General features: G+C 39.6%; 3 protein-coding genes across 10 annotated transcripts; all 3 read left to right on the top strand.

The window, feature by feature from the left end:
• Window positions 1-1,322: 1,322 nt before the first annotated feature.
• LOC131332334 (calcium-dependent protein kinase 1) lies at window positions 1,323-7,983 on the top strand. 2 transcript variants are annotated; one of them, XM_058366502.1, is made up of 8 exons: window positions 1,323-2,165; window positions 4,051-4,194; window positions 4,553-4,705; window positions 5,703-5,818; window positions 5,948-6,115; window positions 7,057-7,184; window positions 7,319-7,418; window positions 7,637-7,983. In XM_058366502.1, the coding sequence occupies exons 1-8, from the start codon at window positions 1,511-1,513 to the stop codon at window positions 7,718-7,720; spliced, it is 1,548 nt and encodes a 515-aa protein (XP_058222485.1). In that variant the 5' UTR covers window positions 1,323-1,510; the 3' UTR covers window positions 7,721-7,983. The 2 variants fall into 2 exon arrangements, with proteins under 2 accessions (XP_058222485.1, XP_058222486.1); XM_058366503.1 differs by lacking the exons at window positions 7,057-7,184; window positions 7,319-7,418; window positions 7,637-7,983 and adding an exon at window positions 6,296-7,023 and having other exon boundaries at window positions 1,372-2,165.
• Window positions 7,984-9,321: 1,338 nt separating this feature from the next.
• LOC131333649 (uncharacterized) lies at window positions 9,322-13,426 on the top strand. Of its 2 annotated transcripts, XR_009201857.1 has the most exons (5): window positions 9,322-9,736; window positions 9,856-10,035; window positions 11,471-11,542; window positions 12,311-13,283; window positions 13,375-13,426. XR_009201857.1 is itself a non-coding variant. In XM_058368281.1 (4 exons), the coding sequence occupies exons 1-4, from the start codon at window positions 9,590-9,592 to the stop codon at window positions 12,977-12,979; spliced, it is 1,068 nt and encodes a 355-aa protein (XP_058224264.1). In that variant the 5' UTR covers window positions 9,322-9,589; the 3' UTR covers window positions 12,980-13,373. The 2 variants fall into 2 exon arrangements, 1 of the variants encoding a protein (XP_058224264.1); XM_058368281.1 differs by lacking the exon at window positions 13,375-13,426 and having other exon boundaries at window positions 12,311-13,373.
• A 2,652-nt stretch (window positions 13,427-16,078) lies between these two features.
• On the top strand, window positions 16,079-25,128 carry LOC131333349 (probable 26S proteasome subunit YTA6). Of its 6 annotated transcripts, none has more exons than XM_058367820.1 (17): window positions 16,079-16,654; window positions 16,713-16,998; window positions 18,882-19,003; window positions 19,107-19,195; window positions 19,267-19,302; window positions 19,660-19,753; window positions 20,037-20,091; window positions 20,191-20,297; window positions 21,065-21,129; window positions 21,710-22,206; window positions 22,290-22,362; window positions 22,451-22,591; window positions 23,132-23,700; window positions 23,863-24,001; window positions 24,078-24,146; window positions 24,255-24,383; window positions 24,705-25,128. In XM_058367820.1, exons 2-17 carry the CDS (start codon window positions 16,781-16,783, stop codon window positions 24,816-24,818), a joined length of 2,517 nt encoding a protein of 838 aa, XP_058223803.1. In that variant the 5' UTR covers window positions 16,079-16,654; window positions 16,713-16,780; the 3' UTR covers window positions 24,819-25,128. The 6 variants fall into 6 exon arrangements, with proteins under 6 accessions (XP_058223803.1, XP_058223805.1, XP_058223806.1 ...); XM_058367822.1 differs by having other exon boundaries at window positions 20,197-20,297; XM_058367823.1 differs by having other exon boundaries at window positions 20,049-20,091.
• The last annotated feature ends 86 nt before the right edge of the window (window positions 25,129-25,214 follow it).

A 25,214-nucleotide genomic window follows, 5' to 3' on the forward strand; every position in this document is an offset into this window, starting at 1 on the left:
CCAAGTCCCAAGAGTTGGTTCAGTTGGTTGTTGTGTTTGCTTCCAATACAATTGATCAAAGTTCGATTATTGAGGTCAGACCGCCATAAAATAAATTATTTAAATCCCATAGTCTTGGTGTAGATAGTCTGCTTTTGATCGGACCGAGTAGAAGATTAGTTGAGGTGAGCGTATCTGCATAAGTTGGTCAAGCCACCCATTTCAATCAAAAAAGAAGAAGACATAGAATCAAAGACCTCGTTTGATAACCTAAATGTACATAAATTGTAGAAAAAGACAATTTTTGGAATGGTCGGCTTTGTTTGGAGTTCAAATCCTCGGTACCTCTATTCCTCTGTACCTCTGTTTTCGTGCATTTTTTTTTTATTGTTGGATTAAGTCATAATATTTTTATTCCTTAAGACTTTAACATGATCCAACGAAAAAAACACACCGGAACATGGGCACGCCGGGTTTTCGAGGATTTGATGAGCTTTGTTTGGTAGCGGTATATGAGAAATAGTCAATGGCAACGATTCTAGATTTGCCATATGGCGGCCGGTCGATCACAAGGGTCAATGGTAAATGCTATCTGGATGAGTCTGACTTCTCAACAAACAAATATGGAGTGCTACTACTGGCAAAGGACATAATCTTTACTACTAGTATTTAATCTTGCCAAATCCCTACAAAAATAATGCTAATCCTATCGATCTACTTTGTTAGCAGTTTAATTATACTCTAATGGTGGTGACTGAAGCTAAAAAAAATCTCAAATAATGTTTTTTTTTTTTTGGTTAAAATCTCAAAAAATGTTGGAAGCAAGTAAAGAGTATATAGAGTGTTTCATCCTAATTTTTTGTCGTACCCATAACCTTAACTACCGTATAATAAAAGGTCTCTAATATAAACTATTACTAACCATTGACGCACTGACACCCCTTGAAGGCTCCATCTCTATCTGAATGAGTCATATGATCTAGTTCATCATATGAACTCAATTCCACAACAATAAGTAATACTAATATAATTGAAGGGTGATTTTTTTATATTTAGAATTTCTATTCAGAATGTCAAATTCAAAAATTAAGAACTTAGGGTTTGTTTAGATCTTCTGGGAAGGAAAAAAAGGAAACTTTAAATTATTATTTTTAATTTTACTGTCCTTGTTTGTTTTGAAAAGAAAATGAAAACAAACAACTTTGAGTAATGCTAGTAAAAAAAAAAATTATTCCGAAACTATCTCCAAAAAAGCAATCAATTGTTTAGTTTTCAACTTTACCAATATGGGGTCAAAGGTCATAAGTTTCAGTTGACCAGATCTACGTTCCTCGTTCAAACGTCAACGAGGAGCAATTTCTCATCCAAGGGCCGTCACGGTAATTTCACCAAAAGCACGAAACGAAACCTCCGCTCGGCATTGAGCTGAGAGTCCAGATTTCAGACCAGAAAGCGAGTATCTCTCTCTCCCTCTCCCTCTCCCCTCTCTCTCTCTCTCTCTCTCTCTCTCAGTCCCACCACCAAACACCCCATGGGCAACTTACACGGTCGCCTCCGCCACCGCGACTCTGCCGCCGAAAAACCCCCCACGCCACGCCACCACCAACCCCAACCGCCACAACCCTCCACCTCCACCACCACCACCACCTCCCCCTTCCACCGACACGCCTCCGGCACTGGTCGCGTCCTCGGTCGCCCCATGGAGGACGTCCGCTCCACCTTCACCTTCGGCCGCGAGCTCGGCCGCGGCCAGTTTGGCGTCACCTATTTAGTCACTCACAAGACCACCGGTGAGAAATTCGCGTGCAAGTCGATCGCCACGCGGAAGCTGGTCAACAAGGACGACGTGGAGGACGTGCGGCGGGAGGTGCAGATCATGCACCATCTGACGGGGCACCGCAACATCGTGGAGCTGAAGGGGGCGTACGAGGACCGGCACTCGGTGAACTTGGTCATGGAGCTGTGCGCGGGCGGCGAGCTGTTCGATCGGATCATTGCTAAGGGACATTATTCGGAGCGGGCTGCAGCGGATCTGTGCCGGCAGATTGTTACTGTGGTGCATAACTGTCATTCGATGGGGGTTATGCATAGGGACTTGAAGCCGGAGAATTTCTTGTTGTTGAACGCCGATGAGGACTCGCCGTTGAAGGCTACCGATTTTGGACTGTCTGTGTTCTTCAAGCCGGGTGAGAGTTCTGATCTGAGTTGCATATTGCACGAGCATGGAAGCGTCTTTTAAAATATAGTTCTAAAATTCATGAGATTGCGAGCGTGAAAGCTTCTCTTTTAAAAATACACCAAACTAAGGATTATGTGACTAAGGTTCTTATTGATTGATTTGAGATATAGTGATATATATGATCAATGTATCACACGCAGAAACTCAATTATTCACTTATAATCGGGTGATCTATCTTTTATGTTGTATGAAGCCTTCGATTGGAACTTTTAGAGCTCCTTCCCGCAATGAGAAAAGAGAACAAGTGAGAAACCTATCACTTGTTGGGTAGATAGAAGAGGTGTGAAATGGTGAGAAGTGAAGACAAATGGTGGATTATCGTTGGTCTATTTTGTTCCTTACCCAATCTCGACATTTTTGGTGGGATTCGGCGAGAAACCCTATCCTTTCTTTTCCCACCATTGATCAAATATGAGGGGCATGAGGTTGTAAGATTCAACTGCGAAATTAGACTTGATGGAGTTAGGATTGTTATGTCCCTGTGGTTATGTAGTTTTTTTTTTTTTGGTGGTAATTTAGGGTTCCTTCTAATTTGCTGCATACAAATTGTTTGTTGTTCAGCAACTCGTTTTCACTTCATTTGGGATTGGTTTATCAAATTTCCCTGTCAATGGAAGAATAAATGTTATTGGAAACGCTATAAAAATGTGTAGATTCTACAAAGGCTTGAGATTGCAATGATCAATTGCCAAATTAAAATTCTGAAGGTTCATATTCATATTTTATGTTGATGTGGTGGTTTGGACTTAGGCATTTCGGTTATGGCCCTTGTTCGTGGTTTTTTGTGTGTGGGTGATTTACTATCCCTGGGATTTTCTGCATGCAACATTGTTCAACTCTATTTTTGCTATGTTTAGGACCAGAAATGTAAGAAATTTGCCCCCATCAACAATAGAATTGATGTACAGAAATGGAATGTAAATTCTGTAGAATGGTCGGTTTGGTAGGACATGTTTGTGGAAGGAAAGAGAGAATAAGAATGAGAAGATGGAGGAGCTTCCGTATTTGTGAGGAAGCTAAGGGCAGTGGGGAATGAAAAAGAAGATGGAGTAGATCCCTTCGTATCTACCATTTCCTTTTTGCAAAAAATCTTTCGGAGAAGGTGATTTAAAGATGAATATTTCCCTCGGAATTTTTCTATGGCACACAAATCACTTTTTGGTGTATGGTACCTAAAAAATCACTTAAGTTGTAAGTATTTCACATTGAGTAGTAAGTATTTCACATTGAGTTGTAATATTCCAGATGTATAATACTTGTCACTCAATGTGGAATACTCACTACTTCCTATGAAATACTTCCACACTGAGTGGTAAATATTTTCAAATGGAATGGTAGTATCCCACATTGAGTAGTAAGAATTCTACACTTACCACTCAATGTGGGATACTTGCCACTTCTTATTTACTTACCACTAAAGTGACTTTTTGGGTACTACACAATTTTTTTTTTTTGTCTACCATAGATGGACTCTTTCCCTCGTGCACTCTTTCCTTCATGGGACGTTGAAGTTTTAAATAAACGAGGGGCAACCATCTTTCGTAGTTCGAATCACCCGTTGAAATCATGTTATGCCCAAACCAAACCCTCTGCTCAAACACTTCATCGTTAGTCCTTTTGGAGTTTCCTTTCTCATTTTTAGTTTCGACATGTTATTTTCTGTAATGTATGGCCAACACTTGTGGACAACAATTAGGATTCTCATTGCCATTCATCTTCAGCCAAGTTTCGGACTTTGTGGTAAAATTACACCCAGTTTTAGTCCCCATTTTTCATACTTTCTGTTAACGTTTCTAAATTATAGAGTTTTTCTTGTGGGTGCAACTGTGCAGGTGATGTCTTTAAGGACCTTGTTGGAAGTGCATATTATGTAGCTCCTGAAGTATTGCGTCGAAGTTATGGAGCTGAGGCTGATATATGGAGTGCTGGTGTGATATTATACATATTACTTAGTGGGGTCCCACCTTTTTGGGGAGGTAAGTTTTGTTGTCTTTTACACTCTCTTTTCTCTTTTCTGGCTACTAAATATAATGGAATTTCGGATTTTTGATAAGTACCATCTTATTACAAATTTCCTTTGTTGCTTCCATCATGTTCTTAGTGGGCCAGTAACATAGTTGAAGGATTGTTACAATCAGATAAAGTCTTGGATGTTCTAGATAGATTCTAACAGAGGAAGAAAAAATCTGGGGAAAAATGGTTGAGTAAAGTTCAGCCTAAAGTTTATTTTTATGCTTCATTAGGAGTGCCTCATGACATTGCTATTTTTTTCTGAGCGGTAAGTTTTTATTTAGTTGCAATCTTCTCATTCTTAATACTTTTCTTTACCCTCAGAAAATGAGCAGGGTATCTTTGATGCTGTTCTACGGGGAAATCTTGATTTTGCATCTGATCCTTGGCCATCCATATCCAGTAGCGCCAAAGACCTTGTTAAGAAGATGCTGCAGAGTGATCCTAAAGAAAGGCTTTCTGCAACTGAAGTATTGAGTAAGTTTCAACGTGGAAGGATTTTTTTGAGTTTACAATGACATAGCCCCTAGGCGGCTATGGAACCAATACAGAATAGGAGGGAGATGTTCCTTATTTTTTGGGGTAGGAGGTTAGAGGGCGGTTATACAATGCGCACCAATATGCCCTAAGCTCCCAAGACCCAGACAAGTCATTAAAGAGAAATTTGCTGTAGGCCTTGAGCAATGCAATTGATAGTTATCTGTATTCTGTCAATTACACATTGGGTCACTTTCTTCATATAGTAAAGTTGCTTGGCCTTTCTATATTTCACTGTTGTGAGTTTACACTTTGCAGTAATGAAAACATCATAGGGAAAGGTTTAGCATTACTTTTTAAGTTTGACATGCCCATTCTATTTTGATGGCATGTCAACACCTTTACCATGACTATAATGGATTTTGTGTCATGAGAACATTAACCAGTTACGACGTGCTTACGTGTCGACGAGACGTAGAGTAATTGCTGTCACTGTCAATTGTTCTGTCCTTGTTTAGGGTCCAAAACTGTTTGTTTTGCCTCGCAAAATAAGAACTATCTGATTCTTGAATTATATGCCAATAGAAATTTACAACAAGAGACATAACGGGACAATGAAAAACAGATAATGGAGTTTCTTTTTTATGTTTATAACTGTTCTCTTCTGTTGAGTAGATGTGTTGCTTCTGCATCATGCATGGCCACCGCTTTCTACTTGCTTCATGATTTGTAATATGGGTAGCATACTTAACTTTGAAAAGTTGCAATATCACTCTTATGTGCACTCCAATATGCCAGTACAAGGCATCATACTTGGTTTGAATTGACAATATAGATGGCAAATATACTGATTATATAGAGTTGATTCAACTTCCCGGTCAGAAGTATCAGGAAATGCATCTTTAACATTCCACATTGTATGAAGTGGGAAATTTGTTGAAAAAATTGTACAATCTGTGGATAGAAACTGAAAGCTCAATGAACTGAATGGATGCAGATCATCCATGGATCAGAGAAGATGGAGATGCATCTGATAAACCTATTGATATTGCTGTCTTAAGTAGAATGAAGCAGTTCCGTGCAATGAACAAACTCAAAAAAGTAGCATTAAAGGTAGGATTGAGAGTATCTTCTTGTTTCTTGCTGTTCCTACTTATTTGTGGAACTTTATTTTATTTGGTCGGGTTTTGGTTCTGGTTAAACTTGCGGAGTTTAATTAGGGTATCTTCCTTGCGCTTCTAGGTCATTGCAGAAAATCTTTCTGAAGAAGAGATCGTTGGCTTGAAGGAAATGTTCAAATCTATAGACACTGACAACAATGGAACAGTTACTTTTGAAGAGTTGAAAGCCGGTCTTCCAAAACTGGGTACCAAGCTTTCTGAGTCGGAAGTGAGGCAGTTGATGGAAGCGGTAGTTTTACTTTTTCTTCCCCTTTCCTATTTTGTTTCCCGCTAGCTCTCTGGGTTGTTTATCATATATTGCTTGGTGCTTTACATTATATTGCTTCATTTCCTACTTGCACATGTGCAATATCATGGTGGCTCAGCATTAGTTTTGTCTTTTTGGTTGGGGTGACTCGTCATCTCTCAGGCATTGGCTTATTGAGTTATGAACTCCTCAAGTGGATGAAATGTGGCTGAAGGTACTGAAGGCTCCTGAATTTTTTGACGGGCATACTCTATGATTCTAGATATAGGTGGTTACGTATCGCATCAGCCATTACGTAACGGGATTTTGAACCTCTACTACCGATATTTACCCATGCATAGGCCGTACTCGCTGGTGTCGGCCAATGTATGGCTGTATAATTGATGCCAATGTGTATCCCGCTACTGTGATTTAGTATCCACTCATTGCATGGAAATGGTGTTACTGAAAGTCTGATTGAAATTGTAACTCTACTAAACCACTTTTGGAGGTCCACCTCGCAGGTTCTTTATTGCCATTGAACTGTCAAGTTCATGTCTCACTTCCTTGCATTTGCTAGCTATCTTTTGCTATGGCCTTGGTTCACTCTCGGGACCCTCTTTGCCTTGTAGCACCTCCAACTTCAAACAATTTGTACTTGCAGCTACAAGATTTGTCCTTAATGAATGTTCTTTCATCTTGCTCTAGATGGTGCCTCCTGTTCTTGATTGCTAGTATTTGATATTGCAATAATGCTTGTTCTATAAAACTTCCCATTTAGTCGTAGTAAACATTGTGACATGTTGAGACAAGCTAGTTGATTTGAATATATTGTTAGTTTTAGCTGTTGTCGCATGCAGCGTTGCTTCTAGATAAAATTGGATTCTGTTTGCACTTTCACAAAGCTATTGCGCTGTAAAAACTTCAATATCATGGTTTTCCAGGCTGACGTGGATGGAAATGGTACAATTGACTACATTGAGTTCATAACTGCTACAATGCACATGAATAGAATGGAGAGAGAAGACCACTTATACACTGCCTTTGAGTATTTTGACAAGGACAAGAGCGGGTAAGCTCTTGAATCAGTGGTCATCTTCTTATGTTTCATCGTTCCATTACCTTTTGGTCCCATTTTGTTAGACATTCGTAGGACGGACTCTCAAGTAACTTTGTTCTTGGTCATTCTTACCCCTCTTAATTCAGGTACATAACAATGGAAGAATTGGAGCAAGCCCTGAAGAAATATAATATGGGTGGTGAGTCAACAATCAAGGAGATCATTGCGGAAGTTGACACAGATCATGTATGGTTTTTCCCTTTGTTAGGAATAATACTAACATTCTGCTCTACCCCTTTGTTTTCTCTTCATATAAACTTCATGTTGGTAAAATAGACCTTTTCTACATTTTTCCTGAGCGTTGTCTGATTTCTATGCTGGTCTAACAAAGAACCAACGATTGCATTTTGGAAACTCATGAATTGGCACCTAATAAAATATTTACGTTTCTATTCATTTTGCAGGATGGGAAAATTAACTACGAAGAGTTTGTTGCCATGATGAGAAAAGGCAATCCAGACATGGTAACAAATAGACGCCGCAGATGAGATCCAACATCGGTCACCTGTTTTGGCCAGTCTGAGCTAATGATTTGTTTGTCTAACTGGGTCGTTTTGCAACTGGGATCACACTGTTGTCTTCAGTTCAGCTACCTTGAAACCAATCTTGTCTAGATTGGTTCGTGGGTTCTCTGTGCCTGCTTTCATAGGCGATTATCCGCCAGATTGGCCTAACTTTGCTGTATAATTGTACTCTATTTGGGGCAGACACTTCAAATTATGCAAAAAGTCATACAACTAAAATTTTAGTACATTTGTCATTTACGGAATTGGATTTCATCTTGCTTCCAGTGGCGGTACTTTCTCAGGACACTATGGATGCAAGTGCTCTCTCTCTCTCTCTCTCTCTCTCTCTCTCTCTGGGGTGCACTAATGGTTTTATAGGCCAATTTAGAAGCCTTGATTGGGTTGGAACCGAGCTTTGTCACCTGCTTGGATGTGACATTTGAATAGCATGCACTTCTGATTGAGCAAACTTGCAACTTGCTGATCAACCAGAATCGTAGAATCTTATTCGAACAGGACGTCGTGACAACGCCATGAAAGTGTTGATTTTGTCCTATGTATGCACAATAAATGCAACACACAATTGATTCCCTTCTATACAGTTAACAAGCTTTGTTGTGAATGTGGCACAATAACTTCGAAGAAAAAGTTAAATGCCGTGCAGGCTCAAGCTAGCAACAGGGATCCTGCAAGGCACTCCCCTGTGGTGCACCCTACAGGGTAGATTCAGATCGTTCGTTTTGGCAATCGATAATTTAGATGTTTGTTATTTTTTACTGATAATAATTAATTTTGGCTAGCAAAAAATAACAAATGTATCTGAACCATTGATTGCTAAGATGGACAGTTCGGATCTATCTTTTTTTACTGATAATAATTAATTTTGGCTAGTAAAAAATAACAAATGTATCTGAATTATTGATTGCTAAGATGGGCAGTTCGAATCTATCCAGCAGGATGCACCGCAAGGGAGTGCATATTCCAATACCCTCAAGCGCAATCTAGAAAATGGCCTCCTTTTGTTAATGCACCAGTGCAGATAACAATCAAATCATTTGCACTCAGGGGTTCATGGAAAAACTACTATTCGTCACTTGATGCATCCATGGAAAGTGATTAATTAGTTGGAAAGAAACTTATTCACGGTTCTGCGTAATATCAGCCATCTAAAAGTGTTTTGAATGATCAGGACAATCTATTTACGGTAATAAGTTCAGATCGTCCTAAATACTTTTAAACGACCGAGATTGAGCACCGTAAACCTTATTCACGGCTCCTGTGTGAATAAGATTTTCTCAATTAGTAGATATAGCCAGCCGGGTCCAGCATTAACACAGGATCAATGAGTAGATGATTTCCTGTCCTGATTTGTGTGGCATGGTCTCGTCTCATTGCAGCCGAGGGACACAGCAAATGTCCCCAAGTTCAAACACATAAGTGTCCGAAACCCCTTGATGCACACGAACGTCTGCACGGTTATAAGTGGGGGAGTATACATATATGTGAGAGATGAGTGATCAGGGAATGGCCGGTAGACGCGTCCGTAGCATTGTAGGCGCGTCCGTGTAGCATTATTATTGATTCGGAAAATCTGGATTATTTTCCATACTCTGCCCAAGACCCATCCCATTGGAATCAGAATTCCAACAACATTTTTTTGGTTTTCTGTTGTACCAGAAATCTGCAGAATTTCCCTCACCTTGAATAGTAGCTATCTCGTGTCAACGGTCAAACAAGATCAAATTCCAATTTCCATCGTACAAAGGTGGTGATATATTCATTCATGTCTGCGCTCAACAGTTGTATTTATAACTTCTCAGATGCATAAAATTAGGGCTTGGCATCATCACCATGTTGAGCTCTCCCTCTCTTGCTCAACGCCCATCCCTCCTTCTTCCCTCTCTCTCTCGACTTAGGGTTTTGAACCGTCACTCCGCTTCATTGCCGCTACCGAGCACCTTTCGGGCCTCTCAATCTCTTCAAAAGTCTTCAAGCAAGGTAAGAAATCTTGAAACTTGCAATTTACTATGTATGTATATATGTGTAGTTTGGACTGTGTGAAAACTATCTGCTTATGTTTTGGTTTAGAGATGTTATGAATTAACGTCATTGATTAGGATTTGAATTCATTGGCTGTATTGCCGAAATGGAAAATATCGTGTTTTCGGGATGAAGATTTTGCATCTGGAGACCCAAAACCTGAGATTATTGAAGATAATGTGCATGAAGAGTTGGTGGAGCCCAAAGTGGAAACGCCAAGTGAAAGAAAAAGAGATTGGGTTTCAAGTCTCCAAGAGGTAGGTGGGTTAATCATTCTGTTTGTCTTATGATTTGTGAGTTCTCTGGATGTTAGTGTTCTGTGGCCTTCTACGTATGCCAAAGACTGAAAGCTGTATTGTTGCATAAATAAGCTCTGAGCTGAAGAGGAAAGATGTTATAGGAATCCTACAAAGGAGGAATGTTCACTTCACTCAATCAGCATAGTCTTGATAGCTTCAAATCTATGCATAACTGTAAGAAATTGGAATGATATCTAATTATAGGATATTATTCCTAGTCGGTGATGATATTCTCATAAGGTTGTGAGCGCGCCCACCCTTTGGTGCCATAATAGCATTGTCAAGTCATTTTTAGCTTGTTATTACAATGTCAAGAAGTTAAAAATAGCAATGCTACTACACCAGTTTGGTGTCATTTTGGCACAATCTCAAAACCAAACCATTAGATTTAGGTATTTAACCCATCTCATTTTACTATGCAAATCAAATGGCTTGGCTGATTTGGCAAATTTGGCACCAAGAATGGCATTGCCAAAAATTGGCACTGAATTTGGAGATGGTTTTGTGTCCATTGTTGATGCTAAATTTTGGCTTTGGCAAGCAGTAAGCATAGCAGCCTGTCTGGAACTTAGTCAAACTGAGGGAAAAGAAGAGAAAAAACATTTTTCATTGTTTGGTTGGTGGAGAAAGGGGAAGGAAATCAACAAAATAGAGTGTTAAGTACAGTACAATTTCCCTTACATTTCCACATACTTTCATTCATATTTATCCTCTTCTCTTCCATTTCTTTCCAAATAACCAAACAAATCCTAAAGTTGTCATTCCAGTTGTTGTCTATCTGAAAGTAGGAGTTTAGATGCAGCTGACTCAAAGAAATTTCCTGTTTCAACCATTGTAAATAGAATTGTTTTCTTTCAGCATTTGGACTTGTTGAGTCCATCAGTATGAATCACTTCCAGTTGTATGCTGTAGTAACTTATACGTGATAGGGAAATTAAGAAGGGTAACTGGGATGAGTCTACAACACATATTTAGCTACCTTAAGAAAGTAAAGAAGGTAAGCTTTGACGAAATAGGCTTTGACAATATCTTATGCACATTATACAGATCGATAGATCATTCTGGATATGCTTTTATGTGTTAGTAGTGTTCCCACTAGCTGAAGTAAACCAAACAGAAAATTGACGTCTACGGGCATTTATTAACACGTCGAAGCCTCTTCAACATTCTTTCTTTGACTACACCTTCTCAAACCCAATTGACCCTTTTGCTTATTTGCCTTCAATAGAAACTGAGATATATGCAATCTAATTCTACTTGTGAGTAGAGAGTTTATGAACATTTTTATTCAAATGAATATCTTGCCTGAGATTCAACTTATTGCTGAAATGAGGTTATGTGTCAAGATATTTGCTTATTGGCCTCTCTGTTTTTTTGCCCCTTCCCCTTTTAGGCTGCAGATGCAGTATTTAGAGCTATTGGAAAACCATGGACCGTGCCATGGACAGCTGAGACCATACTCCAGGTAAGTTTATTTCTTTTGCTCTTAATATTGGTATACTTTGTGGCGACGTATTAAGGGGATTTCAAATGGACAATTTTTATCATGTCATTTGCTATCTTGGGCATGGAAAAGAGAAAGGAAAGTAATTTTCTTCAGGAATCAAGAGATACCAAATACAAAAGCTTTTTATTTATTGTTGTTAAATGCAGAATTTCTCTTTACTTGTTGGAACTTGGAATAGTATTGCTCTCCAATCAAATGGAGAATTTCCATCTACTTGGAAATGCAACACGAGTATTTTTCTTAAAAATCCTTTCAGCTTTATCAGCGATGAGGCTGAGGGCAACCTTAAATTTCCAGGCATGAAATCTTTCCTCAACGGCTTGAGGCGTGTTCTTTTGTTTTCCTTTCTGTACTGGTACATCTAACTTGATCAGAATTATTACTGGTGCATTTACTGGTCATCATTGCACACGGCTGATTTTTCTTAATGACACTACCTTCAATTTCGCAAGGCCACATTTCTTAACTTCGAATTAGGTTCTTGAGGATATGAACATAACAAATTATACTCCGTAGTATAGAATTTGAGTCTATCTGAACTCTTCTTTTTAACTTTGTTCACTTTTGATTTGCTCCATAAATGCTATGCAATGAAAGAGTATGCTCATAACATTTTGCGTTGAACTTACAAAAATAATGTGCTGCTGTTCAGTATTTCTTCTTTTATTTGTTGTAAATGGATAGTAGAAGGATAATCATAAACAAAAAAAAATCGTCGTGATGCAGGTGACGCTTCTGTGGATTGTCACATTCTGGTTTGTGGGCTCTTGGATGATTCCCTTTGGAGCTCAGATGTTGGGTTTCAGCAAGGAATCTCTAACATATAGAGGACAAGCCTTGTACAGCCTCTTAACTGATATAACCGAAGGCCTTGCTGGAATTGCAATTCTCCATCGCTGCCTGTCTCGCTTCCGTCCCCTCCCATCCGATTGGTTTAGATTTAGCCTGAAAGGAAAGTGGCTGTTTGATGTAGCCCTTGGGTGCCTAATGTTTCCCTTGGTTAACCGGCTTTCACAGTTCAACCTTGACTTATGGCCTCTTATGCCTTCTACACCTGTCACCCTCTCAAACGTCGAACAATCAATTGTGGCACGGGACCCTGTTGCAATGGCGTTATATGCACTTGTGGTTTCGGTGTGTGCTCCAGCTTGGGAGGAGGTTGTGTTCCGTGGTTTCCTTCTCCCCTCCTTGACCAAGTACATGCCCGTGTGGTGTTCAATCCTTGTGAGTTCAGTTGCATTTGCTCTAGCACATTTCAATGTTCAAAGGATGTTGCCTCTTGTTTTTCTTGGGGTTGTGATGGGTGTTATTTTTGCGCGATCAAGAAACTTGTTACCTTCTATGCTGTTGCACAGTCTTTGGAATGGATTTGTTTTCCTAGATTTGATGAAATAGAATTCTTGCTCTACACATTTTCGGTTGGTTCCTACCTAAAGCACAAAATCTGGCAGATTTGTTGTCTATGACCTTTGGAGGGTTGCTGCAAATGATACAATAGCAATTTCTGCCAACCGCAGCGCAAATTCACCCAGGAGATATATACTGGGGAATGCGCTATTCGCGAATCAACCAGTTGTTTCATTTCCTTTTTGTTTCCACTGGAAGCATGGTAACAAAGAGAAGATTGCCACCGTCGCCGAAGGAAGTCCAGCATGCAAGTATAGTGATGCTGTCTTACTGTATTTTGCTAGATCAAAAGGTCAGCTTTTTATTTCTTTTATCTGTATTTGATGAATATCGTGTACATTGGTACATTATTTAACTTCAATCTATCACACTTTTTTGTCAAGATTGCTAGCTTTGGATTGACTTGAATGAAAGTAAGTTCAGTGATATTGTTGGAGTACGAGAGAGAACATTTTGATTTGGGATTTGAGTTTCATGGAGCTGTGTTCGCAAGAACTAGTAACGCACATTGCGTGTAATCATAGTCTCGTTCTATTGTCTTCCCGGCCCATGGCTATTTCTTCCACGCAAATCTGTTTGATGACCACTGTAACCTAGTCATTACCGGTGCATACATCTCCTTGTTAGCTTAAGTAACCGGACTACATTCCGAAACAGGGCAATTAATATCTTGAATTGGTTGTCTGGAGATTTCCAATCCCGAACGTTCTTCCTGATTCGGAAGTACTACTTACCTGGTCTCTAGTGACACGGGATTTGCATTTGGTACTGTTGGATTGCTGATCTACCTACGTAGAATCATTTCACATAGGCGACGTTCGAGTTCGAATACATTATACATAGTTCAGTCATAATTTGACGACATTGACTAATTCTGATGTCCTGAAGTTAACGACCGTGGCCTCCGTGAGAATGGAACATGTGAAACTACGAGTATCCAAGCAAAATGAAACCAAGCGGAAAGCCTAATAAAGCCAACAAACGCTGGCTTATTTTCCAAATCGGAAAAGACCAGTTGAACTCCCCGACCAATGAACAGAGCCTGCGGCCGGTCTAATACGGCAACTCAAAGCCCTGAATCTGTGTGCAAAAGTCCAGAAATCCAAAGACGGATAGTAGAATCTGGGTAGAGATACGTCATTGCAGAAGGAATCCATCGCCTCTTTCCCTTTTTAGCTACGAAGGCTCATTGGATATCTACTTCTGCGGCCGTCAGACATCAGACATAAGACAGTAGATACCCAATGAGCAATAAGTAAGTGGCTTGAGATTGTGGGAGGGCGGAGGAAGAAAAGGATGTATACAAAATTTTTGTACGTTTTTTGAACTCAGGGGGTTCGCTTGAACCCCGTCAAACCTTGAGAAAATTTTCAGTGCCGGGTGGGCACGGGCCACATGGTGCCGAGCACCATCTCGGCCGTGTAAAACACTTTTGGACGGCCTAAATTTGTTTGAGTAATTTTTAAGTGTAAAATTATCAAAACACCCCCTCAAGCACAAACAGATCTCGACCGTCCAAAACACGTTTGAAAGGCCAAAATGCATGCTCGGCACCACGTGGCCTGTGCCCACCTGGCACTGAAAAACTTCTCGTCAAACCTTAGTTGAGCGGTCCCTAGTTATGGTGAGCGTTGACGCATTACATGTCTATGTCCAAATCGTACTAAAGCTTACTACAGGAAGAAGAAACTATCAAACATGAATTAACGTGATGGCGACAGTTATATCGATTTTTTCCCACATATCCAAACATAAAATTGCCGGATCGGCCGTCCGGTGGCCGGAGACGATCCGGCGCAGCCGTCCCTACGATTTCGGTACCGAGGAGGTCGGTACGAATATCATTTCCGTTTATTATGTGACATTTATGCGCATCAAGAGAGATATCTGCAAATAATTAATGACTTTTCACAGTTGTTTATTCTTTTTATGCACACATCCATCTCTGAATTACAGTACCAACAAATCATTAGCACAAAAAATTTAGCCCAATTTTTATCACATTCTACTATGTAACACGTGATTTTATGCGGAAATGATATTGGTACCAATCTTCTCGGTACCGAAATCGTAGGGACGGCCGCTCCGGGCCGTCTCCGGCCACCGGACGGCCGATCCGAGCCGTCCAAAAATTCTAAAAAAAAAAAACGAGGGGGCTTGCGCAGGAATCAACGGCATCCGAGGTGTGTAAGGTGCTTGATCCGAGCATCCTTTTTTCGTGTATATATGTATATTCCGCTGCCCCTCGTTTTTTTTTTTTAGAATTTTTGGACGGCTCGGATCGGCCGTCCGGTGGCCGGAGACGGCCCACCGGCGGCCGTCGGTACGAAATCTCTCCCCCCCTTTCGGTACATATAGCACTATTCATGCAGCGTTCACACACATCGAAATCGAATGGTTTAAAACATGTCTGTATTTTATCATGTGTACATTGGTCTGTGTTTGTAGAAATTTTTCTACAGAACTTACCATCGCCGCACCATTTTTTAGTACTGTATTTGTTTGTCTTAAGGTATTTTCCGAACAACTTCACACTGAAAATGGAACGAAGCTGGCCCATGGTTAGGGCATCTCCGATCCTTGACGTCAAATTGAGGATGCCAATTTTTTTTTAAAAGCTGATGTGGAATTTTGATATCTTCAATTTGATATCAAATTATTTTTCTCCAATCCTTATGTCAAGTTTTATTTATTTGACATAAAATTATTTCTCTCCAATCCTTATGTCAAACTACAAATGGTCATTTTTTGAAATTTGGCATGGAGGAGGGTGGCTGTAAAAGTTGGCATGAGAATACTTGCCTTCAAATCCATGTGTATTCATCAAAGAAGGTTGTTAGATTGGATTGAATTTTAGTGTCAATTTTTACCGTTAAAATGTCCACATAGGAATTGACATCTCCCATTGGAGATGCTCTTAATTGGCGTTGGGGTTTGGCCACACTGAATAATCTTTCCCAGTTACCGGCCATTTTTTCGAAACATGTAGACAACCGCCAAATATTTGCCACGTAAACAGCCAAGTACTGGGCCGAACGCTGTGTTTCCTTTAAAAACTCGAAATGAGAGAGAGAGAGAGAGCGGATCAAAAAAGAGAGAGAGAGAGAGAGAGAGTAACCGCGCGAGAGAGAGTAACCGCTTTCTTAATCCCGTTGAGCACCTCTTCGCCGCCACGAACTGCCGTTTACGGTCACCGGAGGTTTATTTCTCTATTTCTTACGCGGCGTGTTTTCTGGGACGTTAGATCCGCTTGTCTCGCCTCACTATATATAGGTCCGAAAACCTTTTAGTGTGAGACACACACACACACAAAGATGGAGAGAGAGAGAGAAACGGTTAAGAAATTTGTTTACCACGTATCCACACTGCTTCGTGTCTGAAAATCAATGGAGATTTATCGTCGTCTACACATATTTCTCTGTTCTTCGCGTAGAATGTATAAACTTCAAGCAAATATTTTGAGTTCTTCTGATTTCGTCGCCTGATTGTGTGTGTGAGAGAGAGAGAGAGAGAGAGAGAGAGAGAGAGTTAACCGTTACGTATAGAAGTAATCATCGGTCCTAAGAATCAAATATCGTTTTCCAATTCGTTTTGATCACGATTCTGTCCCAATCATTTGAAGAGTGTTAGATTTTTGTAATCAAATATCTCGATTTTGCTCACGTACAGAGAGAGAGAGAGAGAGAGAGAGAGAGAGAGAGAGAGAGAGAGAGAGAGAGAGAGAGAGAGAGAGAGAGAGAGAGAATTGCATCGCTTTGTTCCGTTTTAGTGTTTAGGGTTTAAAGGCAAATGGAACAGAAGCACATGTTGATGTCCGCTTTGGGCGTGGGGATAGGAGTGGGAGTAGGGATTGGTCTGGCTTCGGGGCAAACCGTGAGCAAATGGACTGGTTCCACTCCTTCTACAAACGCTGTTACGCCGGAGAGGATGGAACACGAGATGGTTGGACTTGTTGTTGATGGCAAAGATACCAAGGTCACATTCGACGAATTCCCCTATTATCTCAGGTGAATGGATGCTTCTCTTCCCACTCTGTTTCTTCTGATTTTGCTACACTATGTGAGTATTTTACAAAAACCAGGGCCATTGCTGGAATATTAGGTGCCTGAGGCGAACTTCATGGTGGGGGCTCGTTACATACTTTTACGAGAAAACAAAATAAACGGTAAATCAATTTAAAAGCAAAAAGAAAACTTTTTTTTAGGTGGATTAAATTTCCGATAGTATTGATCATTACAAGAATGCAAAAGTGTCACTTGAATATAAATTTCTTTACATTTTGAGCTAGTAATCGCGCTAACATAATTAGATTCTTTAGTTATACCTAGTATAACAACTTATAAAGTATGGGGCCCCTAATTTTGAAAAACACTTGGGCCCGAAGCACTTACTTTCCCTCAGGGATGGCCCTGATATAATTAGATTCTTTAGTTATACATAGTATAACAACCTATAAAGTATGAGGCCCCTAATTTTGAAAAACACTTGGGCCCGAAGCACTTACTTTCCCTCAGGAATAGCCCTGATGAAAATATGTGTTTTTCTTTGTTTCATACTGTACTTGATAAAGATTTCTGTAACGATGTTGACTTGATGCCACCTGTCGAGTTAAGTGTCCCCATTTGTGTCATCGTTCTTCGCAGTATTATATTGTGTTTCTTATCTTTTTTGGTGACTAATGGTGCGTGTCATTTTATTATATGGAAGATATTTTCGTATTTCCGGTGCATGCTTATATCACAGTGGAAATTCTATACCTTTCAAGCTACGTGTCTCACTGTCATGTGCTTCCGGCTTTTGGGTTCTGAACGACTTGTTGGTTTTCTCATCTTCTTTTTTCTTCCACTATTGTCTTTTACCGATATTTTAATGGGTGTAGTTTTTAATTGTGCTAATTCTGTCCCCATCCTGAGGAAATAGCTCGGGAAGCAGGGCATTGTTGGATTATCCGGTTATTTTGTTAAAGGTGTATTTTCGAGTCAGATCATTTTTGTATTTTGGTTCTTGGCTTAAAACGATGCTAAACGGTTTAAAAATTAATCATCAGAAATCTGGCCAGCTGGTTATATTTCAAGTACTGTGCATAGTGAACCATAAAACTATGAGTCGAGGTTGATAACATATGGTAAAATAGCAGCATGATGAATAAACAGTTTATCTCTTCTATCGAATGAATAGTGTTGCGGTGCACAGGAGGTCTGGAAAGAGAGAGTGACAAGGAATTTTTTTCCATTTGATGCAAGAATCATCAGGTTTTAGTCATTTCATTTGTGGAAGTTTTAGAATTATGCTGGGCACACTGTTGATAAGATGAACTGAAGGATTCATTAATGTACTTGAGCTAATGGTTGGGTCTATAAGCTTAAAAGTGGTTGGTGGTGGAGATTTAGGAATTTAACATCTAGTATTAAGATAAGAATCCATGAATTGAGGTTTGAACATTAATTGTGGTAAAAATATATGTTTTGAGGTATAGGTTCTTCCGTTGTCTTCCGTTGAGAAACGTTGGTTTGGTTGGAGACATAAGGGGAAGGGGTTTCTCATTGAACAGGTCCCTATTTTAGCAAGGAGATGAATCCTAGAAGGCGTACTAATAAGCAGGTGTTCGTATATTTTATAAAGAAGCCTTCTTGAAATGAGGTCTATCGGTTCTACTGAAGTTACCAGTGTGCCATTAAAGTTTCTTGGACGTAGATTTTCTAGTCATCAAGAAGAGAGAGAAACTACACCCTTTCTAAAGTTAAATGGGATTGGGTGTGACGTGAACATAGGACCCACTTTCTATTGCCTATAGTTAGTGTTGCTTATCGAATTTTCCGTTTATGGAATTTTTATCTTATTGTTGTTTTGCCTTAAATTAATGCCGTACTCTTTTTGATCGTGATGATAGTGAGCAGACAAAGATCTTACTGACGAGTGGGGCTTTTGTACATTTGAAGAAAGCTGCCTTTTCCAAGCACACACGGAACCTTTCTCCTGCAAGTCGTGCTATTTTGCTTTCAGGACCTGCTGGTTGGTTATCTCAATATGTGGTCGATGTGATCTAGCGTCAGTTTATTACATTGTTTTGTGTATGTCTTCACCAACCTTGATCAATATATTTCACATTTTGAAGAACTTTACCAACAAATGCTTGCAAAGGCTTTAGCGCATTATTTTGAAGCCAAGTTGCTGTTGTTGGATGTAACGGACTTTCTATTAAAGGTAGGTAAAAGATTCAGGTTTTCCTTTGGTTTCTCTTTATACTAAGATTTAGACATGGTCGGTCTTTACAGGTCCAGAGCAAATATGGGGGTTCGAACAAAGAATCTGTGAGTTTTCAGTATTTACCATTTATTCCGAGCATGCAGCTTCTTTTTCTGCATTTAGATACCTTATTGTCTTGGTTATAAATGTCTTATTTTGGAGGTTATAAACTGTGTTCTTTGTCTGTTTAATTTCCGGTTTTGCACCCAGCACATAATCTGTTACGCAGGATTATGCCTGAGGGATGAAAATAAGGAAATGCTAGATGCTGTTTATTTATAAACTGTGTGTGCTTTGTCTGTTTAATTTCCAGTTTTGCACCCAGCACATAATCTGTTGCGCAGGATTGTGCCTGAGGGATGAAAATAAGGAAATGCTAGACGCTGTTTATTTCTTTGCTAACTTCCAATCTTCTTTTGAAGCCATTCAAAAGGTCCATTTCAGAATCAACTTTGGAGCGGATGTCGGGTTTGTTTGGATCTTTTTCAATGCTTCAGCCAAAGGACGAAAAAAGAGGTACTCTCTTTTTTCCTTTTCCTTTTCCTTTTCCTTTTTTTTTTTCCTTTTTCCTGTTTCATGTTGAAGATGAGCTTTAGCTTGGTAGCCTCATTGCTTTTATTTATATATATATGCGGTTGACACAGTAGATTCTAGGATCAGAAACTCTTTCTACCCCTAGCTCTAATTTTTTTTGAGCAAAATTGTTTCTTGACATGTTGTAGTGGGCTTCAGCTTCTTTTAGGACTCAGATTTTTTGAATGCTCTTTTACATAATAATGAATCTGTGAGCTCTAAGTAGATTCTTTTGCAGGCCATATACGTAGGCAAAGCAGTGGAGTAGATGTTGGATCAAGGTATGGCTTAGTGTTTGTTCTTGATTGAAAATGGTAAAAATGTTGGTTTGTTACCTATTTGGTTGCTTCATATTCCTTCTACTTTTCTTTTCTTTTCAGCTGCAGGGGAACAGAATGTTCTTCCAATCCCCCAAAGCTTCGCAGAAATGCATCTGACTCAGCTAATATGAATTTCCTTGCTTCACAATGCACTTCTTCAAATCCAGGTGCTTATGGAGCGTTCAATATTAAAAGGATACCCATGTCAAAAAAATATATATATATTAAAAGGATACATGATATATGGAAATTCTGTTTACCATTAGAATTGATAGCCTTTAATATTCAATCCATCTGTTGAATATTTTCCGGAATCCCACATAGTTCATGGTGTGCTACTTCTAGTGCAAGTTGGGTGGAGGAAGACATGATGGTCTATTCAGCTTTTCTGGGCAGTTACTTTTGTGGTTTCCAGCTAAACATGTATCAGGGCCTTGCCATATGATATCTCCAAATTAGCCCAGAAAAGAACCACTCAAAAGAACAATTCTTCCTAGTATATGTGTTTAAGCTACCGGGTGTTTTTTTCTCTTGATGTTCATCGAATTAAGAACAACCCCTTATTGGTGAGCCACTAGGATTTCCAAGAACAGATAAATCAACCTTTGGAATTGTTGTTGTGGAATCTTGACATATGTCAAAATGATTCTGAGAAAAGCCACAGGCGTGACAGGAAGTGATGACACGAAGTGATTAACTGTAGAAATTGTTAGCAGGTCAAGTAATTGGTGTTTGTTTTCAAGGAAAAAAAATGCTCAATTAGCATATCTAAGGCAGGAGGAAATTATTTAAATCTATCGCATTCATGTTTCAGATTAAATCAATAGTGGACTTTGTCACTTTGGGCTGATGAACATGTAGGAGATATGTTTCTTGAGATCATCGAGCAATAACAGTCGCTGTATCTGCTTTTTCCTTTTATTCTGATCTGTAGCTCCTCTCAAGCGCACAAGCAGCTGGTCTTTTGATGAGAAGCTTCTTGTACAGACACTTTACAAGGTACTCCTGCAGCCCCGTTTTTATTTGTCCACTTTTCCTAGTTGGGAGGTCCCAAAGGCATGTCCGTTTTGAGAAGTTGAAGCATAAAACTTTGTAATTTTCCAAAAGTATTCATCAGAGATGTTTTGAATGTTTTAAAAAAGTGGGAAAAAGGGTAATGCTGGTATGCAATACCTTTTGATTTTACTTTTGTGTCAACTAAATATATATAAACTTTTACCTTATGATTTACTCTGTGTGAACTAAATGTATGTCAACTTGAAAGGTTGAAACTCACAAAAAGGCCAACGGTGTGAAACGGAGGGGGTAGCATCTATTGGACTGATCTATCTAGAGGTCCCAAAGTTTCTGTCTGATTACAGTTTGCTAAATAATTTTTCTGTTTAACTTATTTAAACTACCTACGTAATGGTTCATGCTAGCAAACACGCAATAAGAAGTGTTGGAGAACTAAATAATGCCTTTAAACTAGAATTTCAATTTCACATATTGTTTTACACTTACACAAATGTGTTTGCACTTCTAACATATTTTAGAACCCTTTTTACTAGTCTGACGTGATTTTTGATTTCTCTGACAGGTCCTACTATCAATATCAAAAACCAGTCCCATTGTTTTGTATCTTAGGGATGTCGAGAAGCTCCTTTTTAGGTCGCAAAGGATATATACCTTGTTCCAAAAAATGTTGAAAAGACTGTCAGGACCAGTTCTGATCCTTGGCTCACGGATCGTGGATTCGGGTTCTAACTACGGAGAAGTGGATGAGAGGCTTACTGCTCTATTCCCTTACAATATTGAAATCAAGGCACCTGAAGATGAAACCCATCTTGTCAACTGGAAGTCTCAACTGGCAGAGGATATGAAGATGATGCAATGTCAGGACAATAGAAATCATATCAACGAAGTACTTGCGGCTAATGACCTTGAATGTGATGATCTGGGTTCAATCTGTGTGGCGGACACCATGGTTCTCGGAAACTATATAGAGGAAATTGTGGTATCCGCAATCTCTTATCATTTGATGAATATAAAGGACCCTGAATACAGAAGCGGAAAGCTAGTTATTTCATCTGTAAGGTTAGATTAGCATGTTACTTCAGTAGTTTCCGGACTATTGAAGCTTTTATTAACCGACTCTTGACTCTTGTTGGTGTGAACAGTTTGTCCCATGGTTTGAGCATATTCCAGGAAGGCAAATCGGCTGGCAAGGACACTTTGAAACTGGAAGCAAAGGTTGAACCTTCCAAGCTTTTTTTGTGTTTATTCAACTATCTAAGAAAATGGATATTAAAGAATTTTCTTACCTGTTTACATTGCATAGGATGTCCAAAAGGACGAGGCAATAGCTGTGAAGCCAGAGACAAAATCCGGAAGCACAGTCCCTGAGAATAAAAGCGATGCAGAAGCATCAGCTTCAGCAGTGAAGGATGGTAACAATCCAGCCCCAGCATCAAAAGCTCCGGTGAGTTATGCTAGAATTCATGGGGGAGATACTTATGTTATGATTTCCTCATTCTCTATCGTTTGTAGTACAAGGGTCTACCAACAAGTCTGTAAACTCTCTCTAATCTGAGCAGCATTTTTTGTGTGAAGTTGTCTTACATTACCATCCACATACCATTTATCTCATCAACCATAAAGTATTGCTCCAAAATTTTTGTATTTCTAATAACAACCCAGTCATTTACCGTTAAGGGGCAACTTAATTTTTTGGCACAAAGTGACTGCATGGAATTAGATTCATGGTAAAGAAGTGCACTATTGTCCATACTAAAGTACTAACCCAGTGTGCACGAGATTTACAAGAATTTAGCATTCCGTAGTAAGCTTGTCTGCCATAGCTGTAGGAATTTATTCCTTGTTTAGATAAGGGGGCAGTTGAGTATGTAAATATGCCTGCATCTGCACCAGCATTGCCGTACTAAAACAATCCATACTCTTGTTCCCTTTTTTTGTCATGGGTTAGTACTGTTTTTTTATTTTGGTTTATTGTTTCTACCAGGAAGTTCCTCCTGACAATGAATTTGAGAAGCGCATAAGGCCAGAAGTTATACCAGCTAGTGAAATCGGCATGACATTCAGTGATATTGGTGCCTTGGACGAAACCAAAGAATCTCTCCAAGAACTAGTGATGCTACCTCTCCGAAGACCAGACCTATTCAAAGGAGGGCTTTTGAAGCCATGCAGAGGTATATTGCTATTCGGTCCTCCTGGCACGGGGAAGACTATGTTGGCCAAGGCCATCGCCAGTGAGGCGGGAGCAAGCTTCATTAACGTGTCTATGTCTACTATCACTTCGAAATGGTTTGGTGAAGATGAGAAGAATGTACGAGCGCTGTTTACTGTAGCGGCTAAGGTTTCCCCCACTATTATTTTCATTGATGAGGTCGATAGCATGTTAGGGCAACGTTCAAGAGCAGGAGAGCATGAAGCCATGCGGAAGATAAAGAACGAGTTCATGTCTCATTGGGATGGACTCTTGACAAAGCAAGGCGAAAAGATTCTTGTTCTTGCTGCCACGAATAGGCCGTTTGATCTCGATGAAGCGATTATCAGACGTTTCGAGAGAAGGTACTTTTATGCTTATCCCCATTGGTAATTCCAAGTAATTGCATAAGCTATCGACATCATGTTATGTTTCTCTATTAGATTATGAGCAAACCAAGGATTCTATAAATATGTAGTATATGATTTCTCTTTTTCTGTGTTTGTATTGATCCTCGTGATCAACAGAATCATGGTTGGTCTACCATCTGTTGAGAATAGAGAGAAGATTTTGAGAACTCTTCTGGCAAAAGAAAAAGTTGACCAAGGACTAGACGTTAAGGAGCTAGCAACTATGACAGAAGGGTATAGCGGAAGCGATCTGAAGGTATGTTTCATTAAGTTACTCGCATTTAGACCTGTTGTAAGATGATTTTAACCATGTCCCCGATTGTTGTGAGCAGAACTTGTGCACGACAGCTGCTTACAGGCCAGTCAGGGAACTAATTCGACAGGAGAGGCTAAAGGATCTTGTAAGAATATCATCTCTTGTCCTATTGATCTTCAATTAGTTACACTGTCTGCCTACGTTCCTGACCAGTCGTTTATCTAATTCGGTTTTCGATCTGTTGACTTAACAGGAGAAAAAGCGGAGAGCTCAGGAAGGGAAGAATTTAAAAGATGCTCTAGACACAGAGGTGGAGAAAGAAGAAAGAGTAATCACTATCAGGCCTTTGAACATGCAAGACTTTAGGGAAGCAAGAAATCAGGTAAATTGATCTCTCACTCTCTCTCTCTCTCTCTCTCTCTCTCTCTCTCTCTCTCATTTCAAGGTAACAAAAAGGAGAGAATCAAAAGAAGAATACAGTTTATTTGTCTGTTTTCCTGTTGAATTTACCCTGTATTCCTGCCTTAGTTTTTCTAATTTCCCCCTGTATTTTCCAGTTATTAAACTCTGGTGCATGTATGATATATCCAATAACTTGGTGTAGTTAAACTCATTTTCCATGGTTATTGCACTGAGATTTGGGATATTCTTGTACTGTGTTTCGCTGATGGACAGATATATTAACTGGATATCTTTGTTGCAGGTTGCTGCAGGCTTTGCAACCGAGGGATCTATAATGAATGAGCTCAAGCAATGGAATGATTTGTATGGAGACGGAGGTTCAAGGAAGAAAGAGCAGTTAACTTACTTTCTGTGATAGTAACATAGTCTCACATCACTAAGAGAGAGTTGCTTGATCTGTCTGCAGTGTTCTGAAGTTTCCATTTGACAAAATTGATGGAAAGGCCAGTCATGATCATTATCGTGAAACTAACTACATCCAAAGATGAGAACCTTGTCGAAAGAGCAGCTTAGCGTCTTCATAGTAAAACCGGTAAAGAACTATACCCCATCACTCTGTGGGTTTAGGTTCCGTCACTTGTTTTTGTTCTGGAGTGCTTGTGTCGCTGCGTCTTTGCACTTTGTAACATATGGTATTTTGACTTTCTTGGGGTTGTTTGACTACACTGTTTCTGGAGTGGTTATGTCTTGCTGCCTTTAATGTTGTTAAACCTTATTGTGAAACTACAGACTTGTTCACTGTCACCGAATG

The sequence above is a fragment of the Rhododendron vialii genome, chromosome 7a (assembly GCF_030253575.1).
Source record: "Rhododendron vialii isolate Sample 1 chromosome 7a, ASM3025357v1".
Lineage (NCBI taxonomy): Eukaryota > Viridiplantae > Streptophyta > Magnoliopsida > Ericales > Ericaceae > Rhododendron > Rhododendron vialii.

Coding starts and splice junctions, on each gene's coding strand:
- LOC131332334 (XM_058366502.1), top strand. CDS start 1,511: ATGGGCAACTTACACGGTCGCCTCCGCCACCGCGACTCTGCCGCCGAA. Junction 4,706..5,702: donor TTCTGCAACTGAAGTATTGA/GTAAGTTTCAAC, acceptor GAATGGATGCAG/ATCATCCATGGATCAGAGAA. Junction 7,419..7,636: donor CGGAAGTTGACACAGATCAT/GTATGGTTTTTC, acceptor TTCATTTTGCAG/GATGGGAAAATTAACTACGA.
- LOC131333649 (XM_058368281.1), top strand. CDS start 9,590: ATGTTGAGCTCTCCCTCTCTTGCTCAACGCCCATCCCTCCTTCTTCCC. Junction 9,737..9,855: donor TTCAAAAGTCTTCAAGCAAG/GTAAGAAATCTT, acceptor GTCATTGATTAG/GATTTGAATTCATTGGCTGT. Junction 11,543..12,310: donor CAGCTGAGACCATACTCCAG/GTAAGTTTATTT, acceptor GTCGTGATGCAG/GTGACGCTTCTGTGGATTGT.
- LOC131333349 (XM_058367820.1), top strand. CDS start 16,781: ATGGAACAGAAGCACATGTTGATGTCCGCTTTGGGCGTGGGGATAGGA. Junction 20,298..21,064: donor ATGCACTTCTTCAAATCCAG/GTGCTTATGGAG, acceptor TCTGATCTGTAG/CTCCTCTCAAGCGCACAAGC. Junction 21,130..21,709: donor TTGTACAGACACTTTACAAG/GTACTCCTGCAG, acceptor TTTCTCTGACAG/GTCCTACTATCAATATCAAA.